The sequence below is a fragment of the Anopheles funestus genome, chromosome X, assembly GCF_943734845.2.
Source record: "Anopheles funestus chromosome X, idAnoFuneDA-416_04, whole genome shotgun sequence".
Classification (NCBI taxonomy): domain Eukaryota; kingdom Metazoa; phylum Arthropoda; class Insecta; order Diptera; family Culicidae; genus Anopheles; species Anopheles funestus.
This window is the reverse complement of record NC_064597.1, coordinates 4,019,732-4,041,166: the sequence shown is the minus strand read 5'-3', so window position 1 is coordinate 4,041,166 and position 21,435 is coordinate 4,019,732. Positions and strand designations below refer to the sequence as shown.

At 43.8% G+C, this 21,435-nt stretch overlaps 2 protein-coding genes across 11 annotated transcripts in view; one reads left to right on the top strand and one right to left on the bottom strand.

Annotated features, from left to right (window-relative positions):
- LOC125765181 (E3 ubiquitin-protein ligase HECW2) overlaps positions 1-13,847 on the bottom strand; it is a 75,604-nt gene extending 61,757 nt beyond the window's left edge. Inside the window, exon 1 of the mRNA XM_049430119.1 lies at positions 12,774-13,847. The gene's annotated coding sequence lies outside the window, so the exon portion shown is untranslated. The remainder of the gene's footprint in view (positions 1-12,773) is intronic.
- LOC125765238 (monocarboxylate transporter 12-like) overlaps positions 1-21,435 on the top strand; it is a 54,842-nt gene that overhangs the window by 27,089 nt on the left and 6,318 nt on the right. The window contains exons 1-2 of one of the 10 annotated variants that reach the window (XM_049430200.1): positions 14,204-14,341; positions 17,522-18,545. The exons of 1 other annotated variant lie outside the window; for it this stretch is intronic. In XM_049430200.1, the coding sequence (XP_049286157.1) occupies positions 17,816-18,545 (730 nt within the window). In that variant the 5' untranslated portion in view covers positions 14,204-14,341; positions 17,522-17,815. 8 more of the 10 variants (XM_049430159.1, XM_049430192.1, XM_049430168.1 and 5 more) reach the window with 8 other exon arrangements.

The window sequence follows — 21,435 nt, the reverse complement described above, 5'->3', positions numbered from 1 at the left end:
TATTATTTGAATGGCAGGTCGGCTATATCCTGAGGACACGCAATCGCTTTGAGTAGTTTGGTAGATTAGTGCCTGAGCTTTGGTCAGTTATTTTTCTTCGAATATTTTATAGAATGATGAAGAATAAGGTTAAAGTCTAAACCATAAAAAAACTTCTTTATGTCCAGATATTCGTTTAGGTCACCAGGCATTCTGAAATAGAACTCCAACTGTGTGAAGAAATACAAAGTGATTAATTTCCTCTCACAGCCCATTGATCATTGCTTCCGGTTTTTCACCGCATGTCTATTCGATTAAGCTGTTGTTAAATTCAATAAAATTTAATTAACAGTCGACATACATCAATCCCCGTCGAGTACGTGCGAGTGAGTGATCGAGTTACGGCAGGCGAAGGAAGCAAATAAACATAAAGTATCATTCTGATGAAAGCTTCACCGAAAACGGGGGAGGCAAAAAGGCATAAAAAACAATAAACCTACCGAACCGGCAAATCGTAGCGCACATACGATGCCCGTAAATCGAACAGTGAGGTGAATAGCATAAAACCGGCAACAAGGCAACGCGCGACGGGGGAACCGGGTTTTGATGTTTGCTTCTGCTCTGTCTTTATGACTGCTCGAAACGATCATCATCATTATCATCGTCGTCATCGTCGTCATCACGATGGACAAGGCTGTTGCTATTCTTTTTGTTTTAGTTTTGGCATTATACGAGCGCAACAGAACGCCTGGCGCAACAGGAGAAAACGCCGCGTGGGGGTCGCGCAAAGCATAAACGCAAACAAATGGTGTCGGTGCTGGTACGAGTACGCGGGTGCAAGCCGTAATGAAATATGATATTTACAGCTGCCTGCTTACTGTTACTGTTATTGTTATTATGTTTATTGTCATCCTTAAGCGGATCGGATGGGTTGTATGCGTGTGCGTAGTACACCACGGTACGATTTATGAACTGGGCGAGAAATTATTTAATCGACCACATCGTGCCACCTACGGTGCCTTGCTGTCATACGTATAGTAATAGCTTGAAGTGGAACAGGCGATGGAACGCGCAATCAGATCCATTCAAACATTCACCGTTAATAGCTACAGTGTCTCTCGCTTAATTATGAGTAATTTGTTCATCTGAAAACCATCACACTGAAAGATATAGGTCGGATCAGTCTGTAAAAGACCTGTAATATGGCGCCCGAAATGTGGCCGCCACTCGAGAACAGACGGCGCGGTGTGAAGGCCGTACTGTAACGTAACAGCACAGAACACCTTTCAAGAAATGGGTAACCAATGAGCATCGGTAATCGATTCCACGTGCGATCGTACCCATCGATAAGCATGAAGGGAACGTGAAAAACAGGAGCTGATGCCATACCCTAGTAAGGTCACTGTTGCACCATACCATCTCCACACTTGAATCTGATTTTTCCTACGGGAGTCGTATCGAACCAATTCACCACTGAGCAACGAAGATTTCTTTGAAACGGAACGAGCAAATGAACGTCAGATGAGTAAATATATTGAGGATTCTTATCAGATCTCTGCTAGTGAGATCTTAACGATTTTAATAATTATTTTAAAATAATAAATAAATAGTATTCTTACGATTTGCCATCTCAAAACCAACAAAAAAAACAATTCTTTACACGAATTTTCCAATTTTCGTTACGATTCTTTTTCTTGTAATCTTTTGACAGCTATTCAGTTTGTTTAGCTGATTTTCTTTACTCTTTTGACAGAAGATTCACCTTGCGTGAACGTGGAAAAGTTCGTAAATCTTTTTTCGACAGTAATTCCTGAGGTTTGTGTGATGTTCCCCAACAAAGATTCGTATCGTGTGACTATTCACACCTTCACCCTCAGTTTATTTCGTGCATTTCGACCAAAGACCGTGGGGCGGCCCGGTGGTCCATGTGGTAAACGGCGCAGGTCCACACGGGCAGGACCGGGGTTCAAATCCCATCCGGACCGTGTTCCCCCGTAGCAAGGACTGACTATTCGGCTACTTGATGAAATAAGTCTAGTAAGCCAGAAATGGTCGGCGTGACCTTGTAAGGTTGTTAAAAGCCAAAAAGAAGAAAAAGAAGAAGAAGAAGCAGAAGAAGAAGACCAAAAGTTCACCATCTGATATAGACCAAGGTACATACAAATCTATCTTCACACCTTTTAATGATTTCTCTTATCTGTCTGCTGCGATGCGTATTAAGGATGATTCTATGTAACAAATCGTAACGCTGACAGTAACTCTCCATCCTCCACTCCCCAATAACAGCGTTACGTAATAGTTGAATGATTCCTTATTCAGTTCTCGAGCCACACCGATTGATGTTCTTCGCCTAGAAGACGATGATTAATTGCATCCCGAAAAGGTACGATCACAACCAAAATCCAAGTGATCCGGTACGGTAATCCACCCGTTGCGTTACTTTGCTGTTTGAGCTGTTAAGAACCTTGCCAGAGTTCATTAGCAGCGCAGCTGCCTGTGCGTAGCTGTAGCCCATCAACCATCCACCACTAATGGAATCGGATTACTCCCGAAATCGAACGAGAATCGCCTTTCGGTATTCGACATTAACGCGCCACCAACGTCCACTAATGGGGTCAGTCCGTCCGATTGTGCACCACTTTCGGAATCCTTCAGCGTATTTTCGGTTGCCCGCACACGGCCCAAATAAACCGTCCATTCAAAAGGTCAGCCGAAATGATGGGATGATGTGCCGTCTGGATATCTGTTTACTGCCAACCGGGAACCTTTTAATCCCCTTTGAACAAACCTCCCGGTACCCGGTTCACGTACCATTTGTACGCAAAAGATTCTTGGTACGGCATGATGGATTCCTTCTGGTTGACGGGTTGTCTGTCACCAGTGAAGCGGTATCGCCCCAAACATCCAGCAAAACCTACTCCAAAGCACGGTATGGTGTCCTATACGCATCATCATATCTTTCGCCGGTCAGTAAATTGGCATGCTCTGGCGGGGAAAATGAAATCCTCCCCGAAAAACCCCCCCCCCCGTGACGTGCGTGTAAGGATTTCTTCGACAACCCTGATGTAGCAGGGTCTGCTGACGTACGATTCTTCGCCTTTTTGGCCGGTACGGATGGTCAGTGTCAGTGTGAGGAAATTTGCAAAAACATTCATGCAACAAACCATATCGATGAGAATAGATAGACACATGCAGACAAAGTAGACAGGAAAATGCCGTCGTCAATCAACACGTGCCAATCAACCTGTCAGCGTGCGTGAGGCATCAAATAACCAACAAAAAAAAAAGAAACCAAGTGAACACCAAATAGGAGGAGAATAGACGACAAAGTAAAGACGCTGTCCATTCGTTGCAACCGGCATACCCCATTAGGATACTATCATGCCCTGATATAACTGTGGGTGATCTGGTCCAATGGACGTATTCCTCCTGTGTAGGCCCTATTCCAGCACCAGGATATCTGCGTCTTTCTGCTTTCTTTGCCACTCATACGCAGCAAACAGAATGGAACCGATAATGAGGAATTAGTCGGCACGTTTGTCGCACGTCCATCACGTCTAGCACGGCCATACCCGATTGACACTTTGGGCTTGATGGCGTACAGGCAAACAACGGCGCTGTGCTGACCCTAGACAGCTTGCCCCGTTCATGTAGCAAAACCTGTTGGCTACTGGTTTTTGCAGATTCGTAGATAAGTAATTGATTAACCACAGTGTTGCTCCACGCACCACTCGCAGGGCATTCGTGTGATGAGCTGGAGAAGGAAACGTTCTAATTTGGAACCGTTGCTCCACTTCAGCTTGGGTATTTCGTTTTCTCGGAGTGCACATTCGTCAGAGTGAGAGATATATAGATGGTGAAGTCACTGTGTACGAAGTTGTGCAAAGCAAACAAAAATACAAGCAAAAAAAACCGGTCATCATTTATCTCATTCTTTATTGCCCTCCCCAAACATATCCACCCGGTTCTGTTCGACTATACTCCTTAACTGTTTTCTTTACGCACTTCAAAAAATGACTCTCGCCATTACCATTGGTGCGCACAGAAGAAGATGTTGAGCGCTCGTAAGCAAGTTGCTACTCTTACGACCGATTCCGCAACAAAAAAAAGAAACAAGTGACGATGTGTGAATCGTAGTGTACCCATCCTGCTGGGTGAGATCGTACCTTGGCAAAAAAAAACCGTTTTGCTCTGGTACAGCTCCAACTCCCCCTCCTTCACGCTAACGTTTACCAGAGCAGTGCGTTTGCAAGCAGCGACAGTTAATTATCGCTATCGTTTCAATTAACCCAACCAATAACCTGTCGGGCTCGTGTCGGAGTCGCAGGCGATATCCTCCGATATTGAGTCTCTGTCTATCTCTGTTTTGGACCAACTCTTCCAACAAACGACAAAAGTTCCTCAGCTATTGGACCACCGTTCCAGCATGCCCGGCCGTGTGCCAGTGGGCTATGGTAACGTGCAGTTTACGGCCTACCTAATACACTTCACCACACCCCTGCGTCCGGTATCGTCACCAACTAGCGGAGACTATGTGCGACTGTCACCTTCACGCAGGTGGCAACGAGTGTTGTCGGTCGCTAGTGTACGGTGTACCGATACAGATCGACTACCAGCGAAGAGTTCCGAACACTACGAACGAGCGTGGATGTACCAACGGCAACCGAGTGTCCAGTGTTTACCGGTCCGTGAACAGTGTTATCGAGCGGCCGAATTTAACGCTCTCCGCACTCTTAAACCGACATCGTAACGCCCGAACTAACGCATAACGCTAGTGATACGGTAACGTTACGCGCTAGCTTTACCAAAGAAACTGTAACGGCCGAAGGAGGCCCGCGCGTACGAAGGATGTCGTTCTCGTCGAACGATACGATACGGCCGCTGGCATTGCAGCGCTCACACTCACTGCCCCATCTAACAAACTCCCGGGAAGATTCGGGTGTGGCGCTAAGTGCCAGCGGTTCCTGCAGCGGACTGAACAATCTCGGGTACGGTTCGGATGGATCGTCCAGCAGGCGGCACCGGCACCATCATCACCATCATCACCATCACCATCGTCATCACGATCTGAAGATACCGTACGGTGCGCGGCTCGTTGCCGATCTCCGGCAGCTGATAACGCTCAAGCAGCACTATTACCCGGAAGGTGGCTGGGGCTGGCTGGTCACGTACATCGGTATCATCATCAACTGTATTGCCCACGGTTTGCAGCTGTCCGCGGGTGTATTCCTACTGCAGACGGCACACATCTTCCCCCACCTGACTGTTGCCGCAGGTGAGTTCCGATACCGCTTTTTTCCGGGTGGGTGGGCCTAGAGTAGCAGTATCGATAAACCCCCCCCCCCGCTACGTAACGCCTTCATGCGAATATCGCTTGAGGATATATAGGATCTCCAAAAAACCTAGCGGCTTCTGATCAAATGCACTTCAGCGCCTGTAACGTGTTTCGCTACTCAAAACGGGCGTTTGCCATGTTTGGGCAGATCTAATGTTTTAATTTTCTGTTTGAATAATTCATGACGTGGCGTCGCGCATACTCGCGAACCGCACTCAAGCGATGAGGATTGACTTGCACACCCCCGTTCGTCTTTCGTCTTCTATCGTACTGTATCCAACTGGCAGCTAAATAAGATCACAAGCAATGTGCGAGCCTGCTGGAAATGGTAGTGATGCATTATGCCATTTTTTTATTTTGCGTTGCCCTCCCATCCTATCGATAGTGCATTAGATTCCTACGTTGATTGCATTGCGTTGAATTTCTCCCCTTCCAATTCGCCACGGTTTGTCCACGGTGTAGCTGTTCGGTACGGCTTTTTTTGTTGTTGTCCATTTCGGCGAGAATCGGGAGATATAACGTGAAGGGGCGCGGTACCTCACGTGGATCCGTACGATTGGATCCGATCGGTTGCGGTGAGATCTCCACACTGATTGATCTTGGCAGGCCGGGGAGTGTGCTTAATCGGAAAATTAAAGCTCCATTTGAAGCGCCTATGAAGTGCCTATATGGATGATGATTTCTCTACGACACTCGGCAGACATTGCCTTAGGTGGCACGATAATTGGGCCGTAAAATCTTGATGATCGTTGATCGTGCTTTCCACAAACCAAAAAACCTGATTCTGTAGCATCCAGATCCAGAGTACATTCCATTCCAGGCACAGCTTCGTCACAGGTCGTCCAAAAAATTCTTCACACCATCTGTAGTACCGCAACAGACCTGGAGACGTTAGTTCCAAAAAATCTCACATACTTCACTGGACGTAACCTCTGCTTCAACTCGTCAAAACGGAAAGACCTCATAAATTACCACCAGCTTCTCCATTTCCTGCGGGAGATCCCGCTCGTTCGTACCTTCGTGTTGGTAATAAATCATTTCACCCAGCAGAGCAAACCCAGCTGTTGCGCATCTGTAACCGGGACAGACACTGTACCACCGCACAGCCATGATTGCAGCGCGTTGCCAACGCAATATGACAATACAAAACAAACGTGAAATAACAACACAGAAATATTCAGACAAACTTTGCTTTACTTTTTTTCTCATCGACGAGAGAGAGAGGCGCAAAAAAACCATAACGGAATCAATTTCCAATTATGTGCGTTGGGGGTTCGGTAAATTAAATTATCATGAATAAATGCCCACCCGGTACCGGGTTGGTTCCCATTTTAGGAGTGCATCCACCTGGCCAAGCGGTACCGGCGCGTTTTGTGCTAGCAAAAATCATAATCAATGCTATTAATGAGCAACGTTGATGGTGATGATAATGCTGAAAATAGCCACGTCAGCGTCCATCGCACAAAACCTGCTAATGGGCGTTCCCCGGGGATAATTGGGGATCCGGGCAACGAACGGGTTCCCTTGCATTGCTGCTCCAGATCACAGTACGTTGCAATTGCGATGTTACACATTCTTTTCCTTTCCGAATCGAAACAGCTATACTTTTAAACCAGAAAGCATTGCAAATTGCATACCTTTAGGCGGTAATTAAAATTTATTCATATTTTTGAATGTGTTTATTTACGAAACGGCATAAAACTTGCTACATACTGTCCACTGTATCGCATCGCATACGTACAGTTCCTCTTTTCCAAAATGGACCTACCCTGCCACCCGTCCCCCCCTCCCCCTCCCTTCCTCTTTTCCACTTACGATTGATTTAATGCACCGTGAGTGAATATTCGTTTCTGCTTCACTCAACAATTCAAGTTAACAGACATGGCAAACCCATTTCACCCCCCCCCCCTCTAATCGTCACCCCCTCCCCCCATTCAATACCATTTTAAAAAAAAAACCCCTTGCCCATACCAATGTTGGGATGACATTATTTGCCAGATCGCGCAACGGTACACGCCCGGTGGTCCACAACTTCATCTTTGTCCCGTTCCACACAACGTCCGTTCGCCTCGATGTCCTTTTTTGGCGATCGAATTGAACGACCGATTTCCCTTTTTTGTGCGCAATAAGGCGGACGGCGGCTCATGAGATGCTCATATGTAAAATAATTGCCAACAAGCGTTTCGCTTTTAAGCGTACGGAAATTTATTTGCAAAAAAGAAAACAAACATTGAGAAGTGTGTTTTCGTTTTTTCTGTTGCTGTATTGGTCGGTTCTGTGTTGAAACTTCTGTATGAAAAAGGGGGGGGGCGAAAGATCGAAGCACCACCTACTCACCCTTTGCCGTGTGGGTGGTGATCACAGCACGCACAAAGAGGAATGTAAATGAGTCCGCACGCGAATGAAATGTGTTTTTGATACTTTTAAAATTGGCACTACTAACACCCGTCCCTAGCTGTATCATCTGTCTGAATGTGAACAAAAAGAACCATTTCCCATAATGGTATAGCCAATTTTTGGGGAGGCTAACGAGCGTATAATTTGCTTAGCACGGGTTAACACATCCACCGTAATGGTAGCGAATGACATTAAATTTAACAGATTGAGAGCGCCATTTTTATTTCTTACTTTTTCGCATCGAAAGTCATTTAAATCTATTTAGATTTCCCAACATCCCAATTGCAATGGCATTTCGGTTTGTTTATTTTCGCCCAGCCAAAACATGCGATTCCATTTTTGTGTGCAATTTCCATTCAATCGGTCATAAAAATAAAAAAACCCAACAGCGCTAACGAAAACAATCGCTCACAAAAACCAAAAATAACCCCTAAGAATCAGAATGAAAGCGAAACGCTCTGCTCGTCGGAATGTTGTTTTGTTTTTTGTTTTTTATTTGGCATTAAAAAGCAAAACAAATGACACAGCACTAAGCAGTGTTAAAACAATATACAACAAAACGGCGCGTCTTTGTTGGGATGCTTTCTCCACTAGTCGGGGTGGCAGTGCTGCCAACCGCTGTGCTGTGCGTCTTGCAGTGCCACGCGTTTGGTCGTAGTCAGCAGTTCGATGAAGTTCTTCGAATCAGCATATTTTGTAGTTCTTTGTTTGTTATGCTACCGACCGGTCAAGGTGGGTGGAACTCCTTCAAGCGATTGTTGAGTTGTTTTCCTCTCTTCACGCGGGCATTTCCAACCAAAAAAAAAAAACACCATTTTGACCCGTTCGGGTAGGATCAATCGGTAACCATGTGCATGTGCTTTTTATTGCCATTATTTCCCAATTTAACGACCGACGACGTCCCGTTTGGCCAGACAGGGAGGAAAATCATGGGACATGTTTTGTTGCCTCGGTGTTGCCAGCCTTACGGAGACAAAATGGAATATCATTTAAAAAAAAACAGCCCAGTACGATTGGACGGGAGACATTGGTTAATGGTTAAGCAGATAGTGGATTGTTTTACTCCTTTTTTTTCCAAAAACAAAATACACACACGCCACATCAAGCGAATTAAATTGAGAAACTTAAAGAAATGGCGACTTTTTTTTCAAGTTCCAAATATGTGCGCGCCGTAAATCACACCGAGGGGAGGGTTGGATAAAAAAAAAGACAAATATCACATTTAACATTTGTGTTGGGTTGGTGGAAAAGTTTCCGTACAATGGAAAGTGATTCGAATTGGGTAATATTTTTCAATGTCATTCGCTTTGACAGCTGTCAAAAGGTGCAGCACGATATGCTTTGATATGGCGCACATACCGTAAGGAGGAAGCAAGAAAGAGAGAGAGAGAGCGAAAAACAACATCGTAGTGGATTCGTTTTCTCAGGCGGTGAGAAATCAAAAGGGTTGCCGGTGGTGACACATTCACACGCACCGAAAGGGTGAAGCAATGGACAGTAATAACAGTGCCCATGCGACGACAAATTAACTCATTTTAAACCGGTTCATTTGTGTGACCGGTGGGAACGGTATGCGTTCCGCATTCGAGTAAGAAATGTATGAAATATGTTTGACATGAAGCATTTTTTTTGTACCCCATACCGTACAGCCGAAAGGAATGCAAGAAATAGAACCATTATTTTGAGGGTGTTGTTGGATTTTTTTGCTAGAAATATAGAAATATACCTTTATATTTGAATTTTAAAATCTTCAACATCAATATTATGAATGAAAAGTTTGCCAGTAAATTTAATATAAGAAGAAAAACAATTAACAAATAATAGTAAATTCGTGTTATTAAGTATTAGTGACAAAAATTTCAGTAGTCAAGGAGGCGCCCAGTAGTTCACTAAAGTAGTACAAAGTAAAGGTCCACAAAAAAAATCAACAAAAATAAATAAAGATTAGAATCAATATCACCAAGTTTGAAATGGTAATCACATCAAACATTTTAAAATATACAGTATTTAATTGTTTATAATTCATATTTTCCGCATATGAGTAAATTCAATAGCGCCACAAAGTATGCAATCCGCAATGCAAAATGTTCATTTTATTCTATTAAATTAAATTGTCTCCGTTTAAACTAATTTACCAAGCTTGCTCACACCTAAAAACCATGTTGCTGCTCACGTTACTATAGCAGGTTACAACCATCATCAACCATTTTCTTTTTTTTTAATTATTTTTGCCATTCCACCTTCCACGAACCACGGCATTCCTAGACACGGCAATTAATCGGTCTCACGCACATCCCCGACCCGAGACGGTGGGCCAATTTGCAATTTGATTTGCCGTTGGCACTTGGCCCAAAAGATTTTTTTGTTGTTGTTGTTGTCACCAGCCGCGTCTGGATGCGTACGAGCCGCGAATGGCGCAAGGGCCATTCCACCATTTCCGGTCGAGACACGCGGTTCACGCTAAAACCGACGGGCGGTTGGTGATTTATGATTGGAAGTGAAATTTATGCTCCCGCACAAGGAGGCAAACGCATCCAGCGGGCGGGGGGGTGAAGAGATGTTGTTTATTTATTCGTGTTCGTTTTTGTTTTAACCTTCGGCCCATGGGAAGGTAGGCTTGACGATCCCTCAACATCGCTACCTTCCATTAATCAGTGTCCATCAGCGGAGAAACATACACTTGCTTGAAAAATTCATACGCGAGATGCGATTTGATTAGGATAATTAATTATACCGCACCGTTTCGAGGCTGGGCACCAAAAAGTGATCCGGCGGCGGCGGAAGTTTTGTGCTGCCTTTTGTGCGGAAACTCACCGCGACCAAGTGACGCGCAATACAAAGCATTTCATTACAGTGTCCTACATCCTCGTTTGCGTTCAATTGTTTCACCCTCCTGCACCTTCGTCCCGCCCTCCCCTTTCTTTCAGCAGGTTCATTTCCCTTACCGTTTTTTTTTTGTTTGGTAAATTTTCCATCTCTTCGGTACAAGTTTATGGCTTTATGACTCTCTTTTTCCTTGGTTGACGAAAAATCTACAACGAGAACGGATGCACATCATTTTACGGTGTGTTGCCCGATTCGCTGTACATCCACGGTAACAAAGGCGATAAAGAAATGAGTCACAAAAAAAACAAGTTATCTAGAACACACCATGCTGCACAATGGTGGATTTTTTCAAAGCTTCAAAATGCAAACTCCTAATGGTGTCATTTAGCGCGCGATTGTTAAGGGCGATTCTTCTAGCTCTCTTGGAGATCCGGTTTTGTGATCTCCGGAATAATATTGGGTAATGGTCTAACAGCTTACGGGACATATAAGATACTTGTATCTTGAATTTCTGTTGGCATCTTTATGTACACACTTGAGAAACTTTAAGATATAGAGAGTTCCTAGATCTGGGGAAAATCAGGTACAGAATTCTTGATCCATCTGCAATACCTGTGCAGATTCTATTCTCTCCCCCTCAAAATACACTGGACAAATATATCCTGGATATCTATTTCATGATATCTAGAACAACAATACTTCGATCAAAAACCAATTCCAAGTTCCTCTTTTCCCTCCAAGAAATACGAGTTTGGAACTAAAATCTCAGTATGGATATATTATTGATTAGTAATGCTAGATAAAGTTGAGTATGCTCGCTGGTATACATCAAAGGCTTCCAGGTATTTAACTCTTCAGGTAAAGGACTCTATTGGCTCGTTTTGAATTAATGACGATAGAAAAAAGGCCGTCTAACTCACTCGAGGATATTGGACATACCTGGTTTTATTAATATTTTGATGCTCAATATATTATGAGTTCGACTATTTCCTGTCCAACTTGATAAACTTGATAAAATATTACCCAACAGTAGCTCAAATATATTGTAGACAATATTGAGACGGTGTCTTGGTGATGTATCTGATCAAGGGCGCCGGTCCTACACGACAGGAACGGGTATCAAATCCCATCTAGACCATCTCCCCCGTAGCAAGGACTACGCGGTTTCGTGTTGAAAACAAGTCTAATAACTCAGAAATGGCCAGTATTTTCACCCAATTTAAATTAAAAAAAAACAAGTGTTTTAGTACTATTAATTATGCTTCATCTCGCTCATACTTTCCTTCTGTCTGTCTCGTTTTCCACACTACCCCAAAAAAAAAACAATGACCTCATGATGATGCCCATATCCTTTTCCTTTATTCCATCTCTTCTGCCCAAATTGGTAATGTGTGTGCAGAGAGGGACCAGCTTCCGGGTCTAGCATTTTCCACGCTCATCGCACCCAGAAGAAGGTACCGACGTTCCCATCACAAGGCAAGCGTGCAAGGAAAACAGCATATAGCAGAGTGTTGAATTTGTCCCCCTGCTCGTCCCCACGCCCTCTCCAAAGTAGGTCAAAGTTGTCCTTTCCCAAACTCGAGCGACAAATTGGTGAGCGGTGGGCAAAGTATTCTGTTCTAGTGCCACCATCAGTAAACTAACCTCAAAAACTGAAAACTCAAAAGGGATACAGTACCATGTGTATGTGTGTACTGAGCTGGTGCGGAAATCGGACAACATCACTGTCGTGCTCAACAAAAGTTGAACCACACAACGAGGTTATGGGGAAAAATGTTAAACGCAAAACGGTGCGTTTGTTTGCCAAAACGATGAAACTTAAAGTGTGATGTTTTCGAGCACATTGACACCGCCATTTTGGCCAGAGTGGAGATACGTGGTCAGAAACAAAAAAAAAGGGAAGGAAGCTGTGCTGAAAAACCCGATGGAATTTGGTGTTTTTTTCTCTCTTCTGATCAGTTTTTCTACATTTTAGACAAGTTGTTTTCATTCCCCTATAAGCATACAAAAACACACCACTTTTCGGGCGTAATGGTTTGCAATGAATCTTGATTGTAAAAGGTAAGCGTTCTCCAGCTCTGTTATGGAGCGTCCCTGATCACTTTATACGTGCAGAAACAAACAAACAGACATAAACCGCCGGCAAAAGCACACCGCCGGGGGGGAGATTGACTTTTGTACGATTTCATGTGGATCCTATTGTTTTCCTCAAATTCCCTTTTTCGGGGGTACTTACCAGCTTCAGCTTCATAATTTGGTTTAAACAATGCACCATTCTTGTGAAGGAAAGCGTCAAGCCGAAATGTGCCGAAAATTGTATAGCGTCAGCTTCGCGTACTGCCGTATACACGCAAGTCTTTGTTTCCATCCCGTTTCGGCTCATAACGTTAGTTCATTTCATTATCTGCACAACTTGCACTGCACACAAATGACAATGGGTAAACAATCGCGCACCAGTTATTATACATCTTTCTTTGTCCCCTAAAAGAACAGCAAATAAACACACTTTTTCACACTGGAAACACTCCAAGATGCACCAAAAAAGGGGAAGAAAACGCAAACATTTCACTGCTTTTTCTTAATTAATCTAACGCAGCGTCCCAGCACCCGCAACGATTGTCAAAACAAACATATAAAGACTGCCGATCTGGCGTGTGGCGGCTGAATACTAAAGCCGATCGGATACAAATGGCCGCGAAGCGGCCGTCGATCTCAGCAGATGCGTTAAATGGGTCATATTTTACACACACACGCATGAAGAGATTATTCACGCAGATCGTTAAGCCAAATCTGCTTCCAATTGTATCGCCCGCCCCCCTGTGTGAAATGTCATCCGGCCGGATCGTTGTACGCGCCGGGTACGATTAAACACAGCCAAACATAAACAAAAGCGTGTACGTGCGGATTGTGGTGGTGGTGGTGGTTGCGGGATGCAGAATCCAAAGAAGCGCGTTCGAATGCGTGAGCGAGATTTCACTTTCATCTGCTTCAGTTTATCTCACTGTCACATACCAGCGGCGTTCGTGCAGCTGGAACGGTTCGGTTTCATCACTTTCTCTCGCGGGATGTTTTATCAGTTCGGTTCGCTCTCGCGTTCAAACATTAAAAAGGTTTAATGCAGGGTATTTGATTGAGCTGTATGGAAGCTGATAGAAATTTAGCAATTAAAATAATGCAATATTCCTCTTTTAGGGGATAAAAAATAGTTTTATCGTATTCTTCTGACCTTCGGGAGACTTGGTCTGATGCTGAAGAAAAAAAAAGTTGAATAATCAATCTTAGTGAAACGGTCCCGGGATGGGATTTGACACCAGTCCGATCATGTGAAAGACCGGGATCGCTACCATTCCATACCATACACGAAACTATCGACAAATCATAATTAAAGAGTCAGTAAAACCAAATAAAATTGAAAAAAGGGGTTTAACAGTCAAATCAACGCAAATAAAAGCCAACATTAACAAACTTAAAACACAGTATATAATTTCTACAAAATTTAATTAAAATATATTATAATATTACTTAAATTAGAAATAAAAACCCCTGTGTTCAGTATATATACGCTCCGCGTCTTTAGCTCACTGGTCCAGCAGCGAGAGAGAGCCGAACGAACAAACTGCGTGCAAACCGTTCGGGTTTTTGGCTGTGCTTTTCGGTAGGTTTTCTGGTCGTACGGTTCTGCACCGGTACTGTCAGTACGCCAGTGACAGTGGACCGATCCGGATCTAGCCTTCCGGGAAGCAAAACGTTCCCCCCCCCCATTTCCCGCGCGTTTTAAAATCACATTGTGTTGAACGTGTATTTGTGTGTATTTTTGCTTTGTTTCGTTTACCATCTGGTGCGGTGCGGTGATAAAATTAATTTCCTAGTGCGACGTCCTTTTCAGTGCCGGCCACAATCAAACTCGATCAAAAATGCTGCCCAAAACTCCGAAACGCGGCCAACTTTTTAGGCTTACAGCAGAAACAAATGTGTTTTTTTTTGCGGGGGAAAAACAAAAAGAAACCACAAAACCAACAGTCTGAAACGACCCACTTCGCAACGGGAAGGTTCACGGGAAGATCGTGGCGAAGATCGCTGCAAAAGCAGGGAAGAATATAAAGTCTAGGTTTGAAACGGGGGCCCCATTTCCGTGCCACACAAAACGGTCCAAACAGCACAACAAAATGAAAGGTCTCTTTAACGTGCGAGAGAGAGAGGGAGTGAGAAAGATTTAATCTTCTACATCTCTACGATCATTGTTCACTGTGGTCAAGCATTACCATTGTCAAGTGCTTTTTACATCGCTGACAGGTGGCAAATGTAATTACCGTTTACTGTCTCAACCAGATTGAGACTTTCTAGCCTTTTTTTTTTGTTTGCTTAGTTGGAACATCATTTCTGATTTTCTTCCGTACAATATTTCCATCGTTTTAGACATATTTCAGAGGATAATTTATCCATCAAGTAATATATTGCATACTTCCAGGCGCTTAAAACCCTAAACAAGCGTTAAGCTGTCAAACATTCCTTTTAGCAGCTTCTCGTTTCACTCTAAGATAGGATGGTTGTAGGATGGAACTTTCTCAAACAAAACACCATCAGGAAGTGTCTATTTGAAGTTAAAATACAAAACAATTAAAACAAACCCGTAACAGTCTTATTGAGGTCATTTATCAAATGGTCTAATATCTGGATGCTTGCTCTGCGGATGATGAATGTTAATACCTTCAGACTAGTTCTACTTCAAAGTTAGATATGTGCTCCTAATTGTGATACAACAATTTCCTTGCTCCACAACAAATCAATCGACTCTTAAGCCTCCACTAATTGGGCTTGCCTCTAAACAACCTTCAACCCACAGAAAAAAAAACCCAGCCAAGCCACGGCCAAATAATCGAAGCTGTCGATATGATTTATGTTGCAGCATCTTCAACTCCTCCCTTCACATCTCTGCTTTGCATAAGACAGCCAGTCTGAGGTTTACGGTGCCGATCCAGGAAGTTCTGTTAGCTTCCGGTTTTAAGGTTGGGGCGAGGAAGGAGTGGAAGTGACTGAAACAAATCTCACTTTTAGCAAAAGTTCTTCGCCGACAACTTCCAGGCAGGCAAACAGCAGTAGGTGTTGCAACACAAAGGACAGCTTGACGGAAGGTTGGACGTGGTAGTTGATAAGGAAGAACTCCGGCAGTGTTACCGATCTCTACAAACTAATGTAAAGTGTGTAAAGCAAGCAAGAAACTTCGTTCTTCCTTCTCCCCGGACTCCTCCTTCCTATGCAATGCACACAAATCCGATCGGAAAGACAGTTTCGATGACGTGCTACTTGTGCAAACACACATTCAACTTCAAATTGCACTATAAAAAGTTACATCTCTCGTCGAAAGGAATCGTTTGATTTCTTGCATTTTCTTTTTTTTTTTTTGTTTTTGCAAATCTGAATCGTTTGAATCTGGTAAAAAGCGGAAGAACTGGGAAAGTTCTGTAAAAGTACGGGGAAAAGAGAGAAGAAATAACAAAAAAACAACACCCACCAAGATGGGTGTAGATTGGCAGGAGGACATACTTGCGGATGACTGACATTGAGCGGCCATGATAGTTGCATCGCAAAGAACCTCTAACTGACTGTTGAATGCATTGTGACACGTTTGAGTTTGAGGATGAGGATGATGGGCTGCGTAAAAACTGAATCTTAAACGTTCTGGAATTTGGTGTTTGGAAGAAGTGGGAGAATGAAAAACTATTGAAAAATGAGGACGTTTCTTGTCCTTTTTCGAGTTTTGAGAGCATGCTCGTCTAAAGTAAAAATAAAAATCTTTTTCCTTAATGATTTATTTCGATGCTACTGTTGGCTGTGAGGTGGAGTTTTTTTCTCTCTCTTCCTGCCCACTCCAACACAAAACACACACAGACACCCTGTCCAATGTCATGCTGGGGACAAATGCCCGTTGAAAATGAAGGAAAATCCTCAATCCAACGGCGTGGTTTTTTTGTGTTTTTTTTTTTTAGAGCTACTGTGACTGCTCTTTATTAATTATAATGACTCGATTTCAGCCCACACTCGTCAACAACTTCCACACCGACGATCAAGGTTTTTTTGGAGGAAATCTAAATTCGCTCAATGCTCGGGATGCTTTGGGGATATGTGGGTGAAAAGTAAGAAAAACACATGTCACAGCCCAACCGGTACCGGTGTGACGTTGGTGTGCGCGTACAAGATCCGACATCTCACCAACCAGTCCAGACGACCAGTAGTCATCGGTAACCTTCGCTTTGCTGGGGAATAAATCAAAACCACTGTTGCGGTTCGATTTGGAAAAAAAGAAGCGAATGTAGCACGGACACGAGAAGAGAACGCACTTTCAGCCTGTTAGGAAGGGCGTAGACGAAGGGAGAAAAAAATATTAGATTTATAGAACCCATCTCCCATCTATTGCAGATGAAACCGTACGAAACAACGTGAGGAAGACCTCCACAAAAAAAACACACGACACGACTATTATCTACCGGATCTCTGGTAGGTTGCGTCGCGAATGGAAGTGTATGTACATACGTGGAAAGGAGTTGCGCAAATATTTGTCCTCAAACCCCTATCAGGACATTTTTGGGTGGTATTGGTTGGTCGTCCAAAATGGACGGTTGATAGGCTTGTTAGATGGGCAGAACTTTGCCATCCCGGTTGTGTAATGGTTAGGCTTGATAGCATTTTGTCTATTTTATCATTGGAGACAGTATGTCGGCGACTAGTTGCTAACCAGCCAGCTCCTGTCACCAAGCACGTCTAGAAAGGATCGTGAACATGTTCTGAATGAATCACCAAACATTTTCATCCGCTATCTACCCAAAACATTAAGCGCGATGTATGCTCTGGTCACACTCGCACCCGGTGACGATGATGAAACGGAACGGAATCGGGGACTCATATAAAATTATATTTATACATCTTCCCATCTCCATTCACTATTAACATTTGCTCCATGTTTCGTTTGTGGGTTGAAATCACCAGCATAGAGTTGAGGACAACAACCAAAAGAGGGAGAGAACATAAAACACCCCTTGAAGTGCGAGTGAAAGTGAGATAGACGGCCCTTAGATAAATAAAACATTCATGCAACAGGCGGTTGGGGCCTTTCAATGTGTTTGATATGCCGTAGTCTTCCTGTGTAGGAAGACCTTACCGTCCGCCGAATAGCCAAAGCAATCCGCATCTCGCACTCATCTCATCTTGCTGGGTGAGTTTGATCGCAATGGCGGCACGGTTAAGGTTGCGCTAGGGACGTTTCTAAGTGACGAAACAACGATGCGCATACTGTTCCAAAACGAACCGGTGTACGGGAACTACGAGGATTCGGGTGTTGCGACCAGTGCCGACGCACACTCGCTCGTGTTCGATGAACCGATCACACCGCCACCGGTCGGTGGCAATACACCGACCGGCGGTACCACACACTCGAAGCTAAAAGGCACACAGGAACGTGGCTCACCGCTCGGTGAGCTGGAGGCACTGGCGAAGGCACTCGCCCAAGCACAAGGAGCAAATCTGGTACAGCTGGTACCCGTTGGCAATGATGCCAAACCGAAGCGTATCCGAAGGCGCACCAACAAACCGAACGCGGACGACGGAAAGGATAGGGGAAACAATCAACCGGAGGAGGAGATTGGGGATGAGGAGGAGGACGGCGAAGAGGATGCAGTCGATGACGAGGAGGAAGAGGAGGAGGTAGATCCGGAGCAGGGAGAGGTGGGCGAGGATGGGTTAGGGGGTGAGGGACATTCACCGACTCTGCCCCATCTGTTGCACCATCGGCATCATCATCATCTGCCGCACCAGCAGCGTGCATCCAGCCGGATGTCCAACACCAGCACCAGTACGATCAAGCAGCACTACTATCCGGAGGGTGGCTGGGGCTGGATCATAGTGCTGGTCGGCGTACTGGTACACATCTTGACGCACGGCCTTCAAACGGCGGTCGGAGTGCTGATTCTAGCGGCGGGTAGCGCCTATCGCATCGAGTCAATCATCTTCACAGGTGAGAGATCCGAGTAAGATCTCGTCGTTACAGTTTGTACAGCTATCGGAACTCTACTTTAACTATCTTTCAAAACTTGTGATTAGAGTTGGTTAATCTCTTAGAATTCACAAAAGTGAATAATTCGTTAGAATTCCTGTTACCAATGTCCAATGTTTTTGTGAAAATGTCTAGTAATAGCAGATCGTCGAGATCTTTTGGGAATTCCTTTAAATCTGTCTGCCTTTTGAAACAAAAAATATGTTATACTTATAACTCATGATCTCTCCTCAGATGTGACATACTAACTATGCTTATACATATTCATATATTATTGGCTATCCTACACAGTAAGAATCAAAAACCTGAGCTTAGACATTAGAGAATCAAAACCCAAGATGATGGTGACCCCTTTAACTATCAAGATTTGGTGCGTAGAAGTCATTTCGAAATCGTCCAATACTTGAGCTATATTGTGTCGCATGTCTTTCATCTCCAAGATGTGGTCTAATTCCAATTCCTAGCTTCTGTACGAAGATCTGATTATTGTAGAGCGAGTTGGACCCTTGTTGTCAAAGCTGACAAGGAGTTCTGAGAAAGAACTTAACCCAAAACAACCATCTTGGTGAATTCTATTCCGAGTCTATTCTTCACCAACTAAAACATGTGACTCATTTCCTTCTCCCACGTCCGCACAGCTTCCGGGGATAAGGTGGAGACCAAAAAGATTTAAACCAATTTACATCGAACCCAGTTGCCCGAAGTAGTGTGGCTGGGGCAAACAGTTTTGATTACTTTTCACAAAGTAATCACATTCTCAGCACACCAAAACCGAACTATCTCGAACCGGTTCCGTTGCTGGCCGTGCGCTTTCTTTTATGTTTTTGCCCACGCTTGCTTTCCGTCCGCTTCTGTGCGTTTCGCTCATCATCCTAACCTTTGCAAACGGTGGATGGAAAACTCAACTCATAATCCTCACCATCGGAAAACCAACACAACCATCTTCACTTCTTGCCCAGTTCCACCGTCCCTTCTCCTTACTCACTTTCTGGCTTTTATCTGGCCGTAGCAAGTAATGAACTTGAGAACTTTTTTTTGCGAAACACCACATAAGATGACTGTGTGCCGAAACGTTGCGCAGAACTTGGTGCTGGTTTGTTTCACCAATCCACTTGGAACGTTTTGTTGTGGGCCAGCTGGTTTTTGGAGCACCAGCGGCCTAACGATGTGTTTTCACCATATTCTCCGATGGCGAAAGCCGGATGGTTTTACGCGTGTGTGCTGGGTATATTAAATGATCACACGGTACTTCATCATCCAATAAACATGATTAGTGTACGTTCGATGTTGATTGACTCCATACATGTTTTCTACCACTTCATGCTACAGGTAGCAAAAAGAACACGAAGGAAGTAAACGTTAAATTTATCAATTTGATATTAGTTTCAGAAACATTTTACTCACATAGAAATTGATTTTTTGTATATGTGGTATAAAATTGTAACCACTTGAAAACTCTTGGTGAGAGTCATTCAAATGACGTCCTAAGATATTCAATTTTTCATGACTCTTGCTCACAAATTGGACTTAATCTCTTTGATGACTCGAGGAATGTTGGCTTGAAGAAAACACATTACCTCACAAAACGTTTTGTGAGGTTAAATCACACAATCTTGGCGGCATTTTAACATCTCCTCAAAGTGAAATGGTACCCAGAACATAGTTGACATCTATATTGTCCAGTTTAGGTACTTTGTGTCGAAGTGGAAGAGGTGTCAGTTTTTGGACGATGACATCTCCAACCTAAAACTTCATACCAAACAGTAGGGAGTTCTGGGATTGAATTGCCACTTGGTGGGTCTCCAACGTTCATAGTCTTATCTCAAATTCGAATATTCTACTTTGCTATTCTTCCCTTCATCTATAAATGAACCTCAACCCTGAAGACGGGAGGTCGGGATCTGTCTCCAAGAGTTCCAGAACTCAATCAACAAACACATGGCGCCGTATATGATCGACATAACTTGAGCTCCTGAGTCATTCAGAGCTTTTACCGGTGAAGATCCTACTCTCGAAGAAGAATTGGTCAATTCGCGAAGGTCCTCGCAAACTTTCATGTACACGGAACTCGTTCTCGATAGATCTTTCGTTCTGTTATCTATTTATCTTAGTATACTGGATATCTAAAACTTGCTCACTATATCATCAGTTTGACATACGAATAAACTGCAAACCAAAACTATCAAGCATTTCTGCTCAAATACTTCAAGAAGACACAAATAGCGGGAATTTAGGTGACTATTCTTTCCCCTTTGAAAAAAAACAAGGTTTATCCTCTAAAAAACTTAGTTCTATAATAAACTATTCATTACAACATGTAATGAACAACATTATAGTAATATATTTCATCTACTCCTGCACTACCTTTCAGTTATTTCCCCGCAATGAACCTTTCAAGCAAAAAGTGCTGATCTACACTATCTTGCGGCAAATCATTGTCACCATAACCAGCTCTAATGCTTTTAATTGAATTTCCCACCCCAAACACAGCCTTTTTGTAGTGTGCTGTGTACCAATTCCGGTTAAGTTGTGACAGACAGACTTCTGGGCCAACCGTATGCGCCACCAGTAGTGGCGGTTATTTTTCGGTCCCCAAAAGCAAAGTGCATAAATTTACCACCGATTAGGGCGGTGGCAACAAGGGCAAGACAAATGGCAGCCATATATTGCTTGCTTTTTTTTTCTCTCTCTCTTTCTCTTTCTCCCTCCCCACCTTGTCTTGTGTTGTTGCTGATTTTCCCTTCTGCTGCACATCCGCTAGTGCTAGTGGGTGGCACTACATCGTACGAACCACCGGGCGTCTCCTTCACTGTGGTTGATGCTGCTTTACGATAATTGTCACATTCGTGGT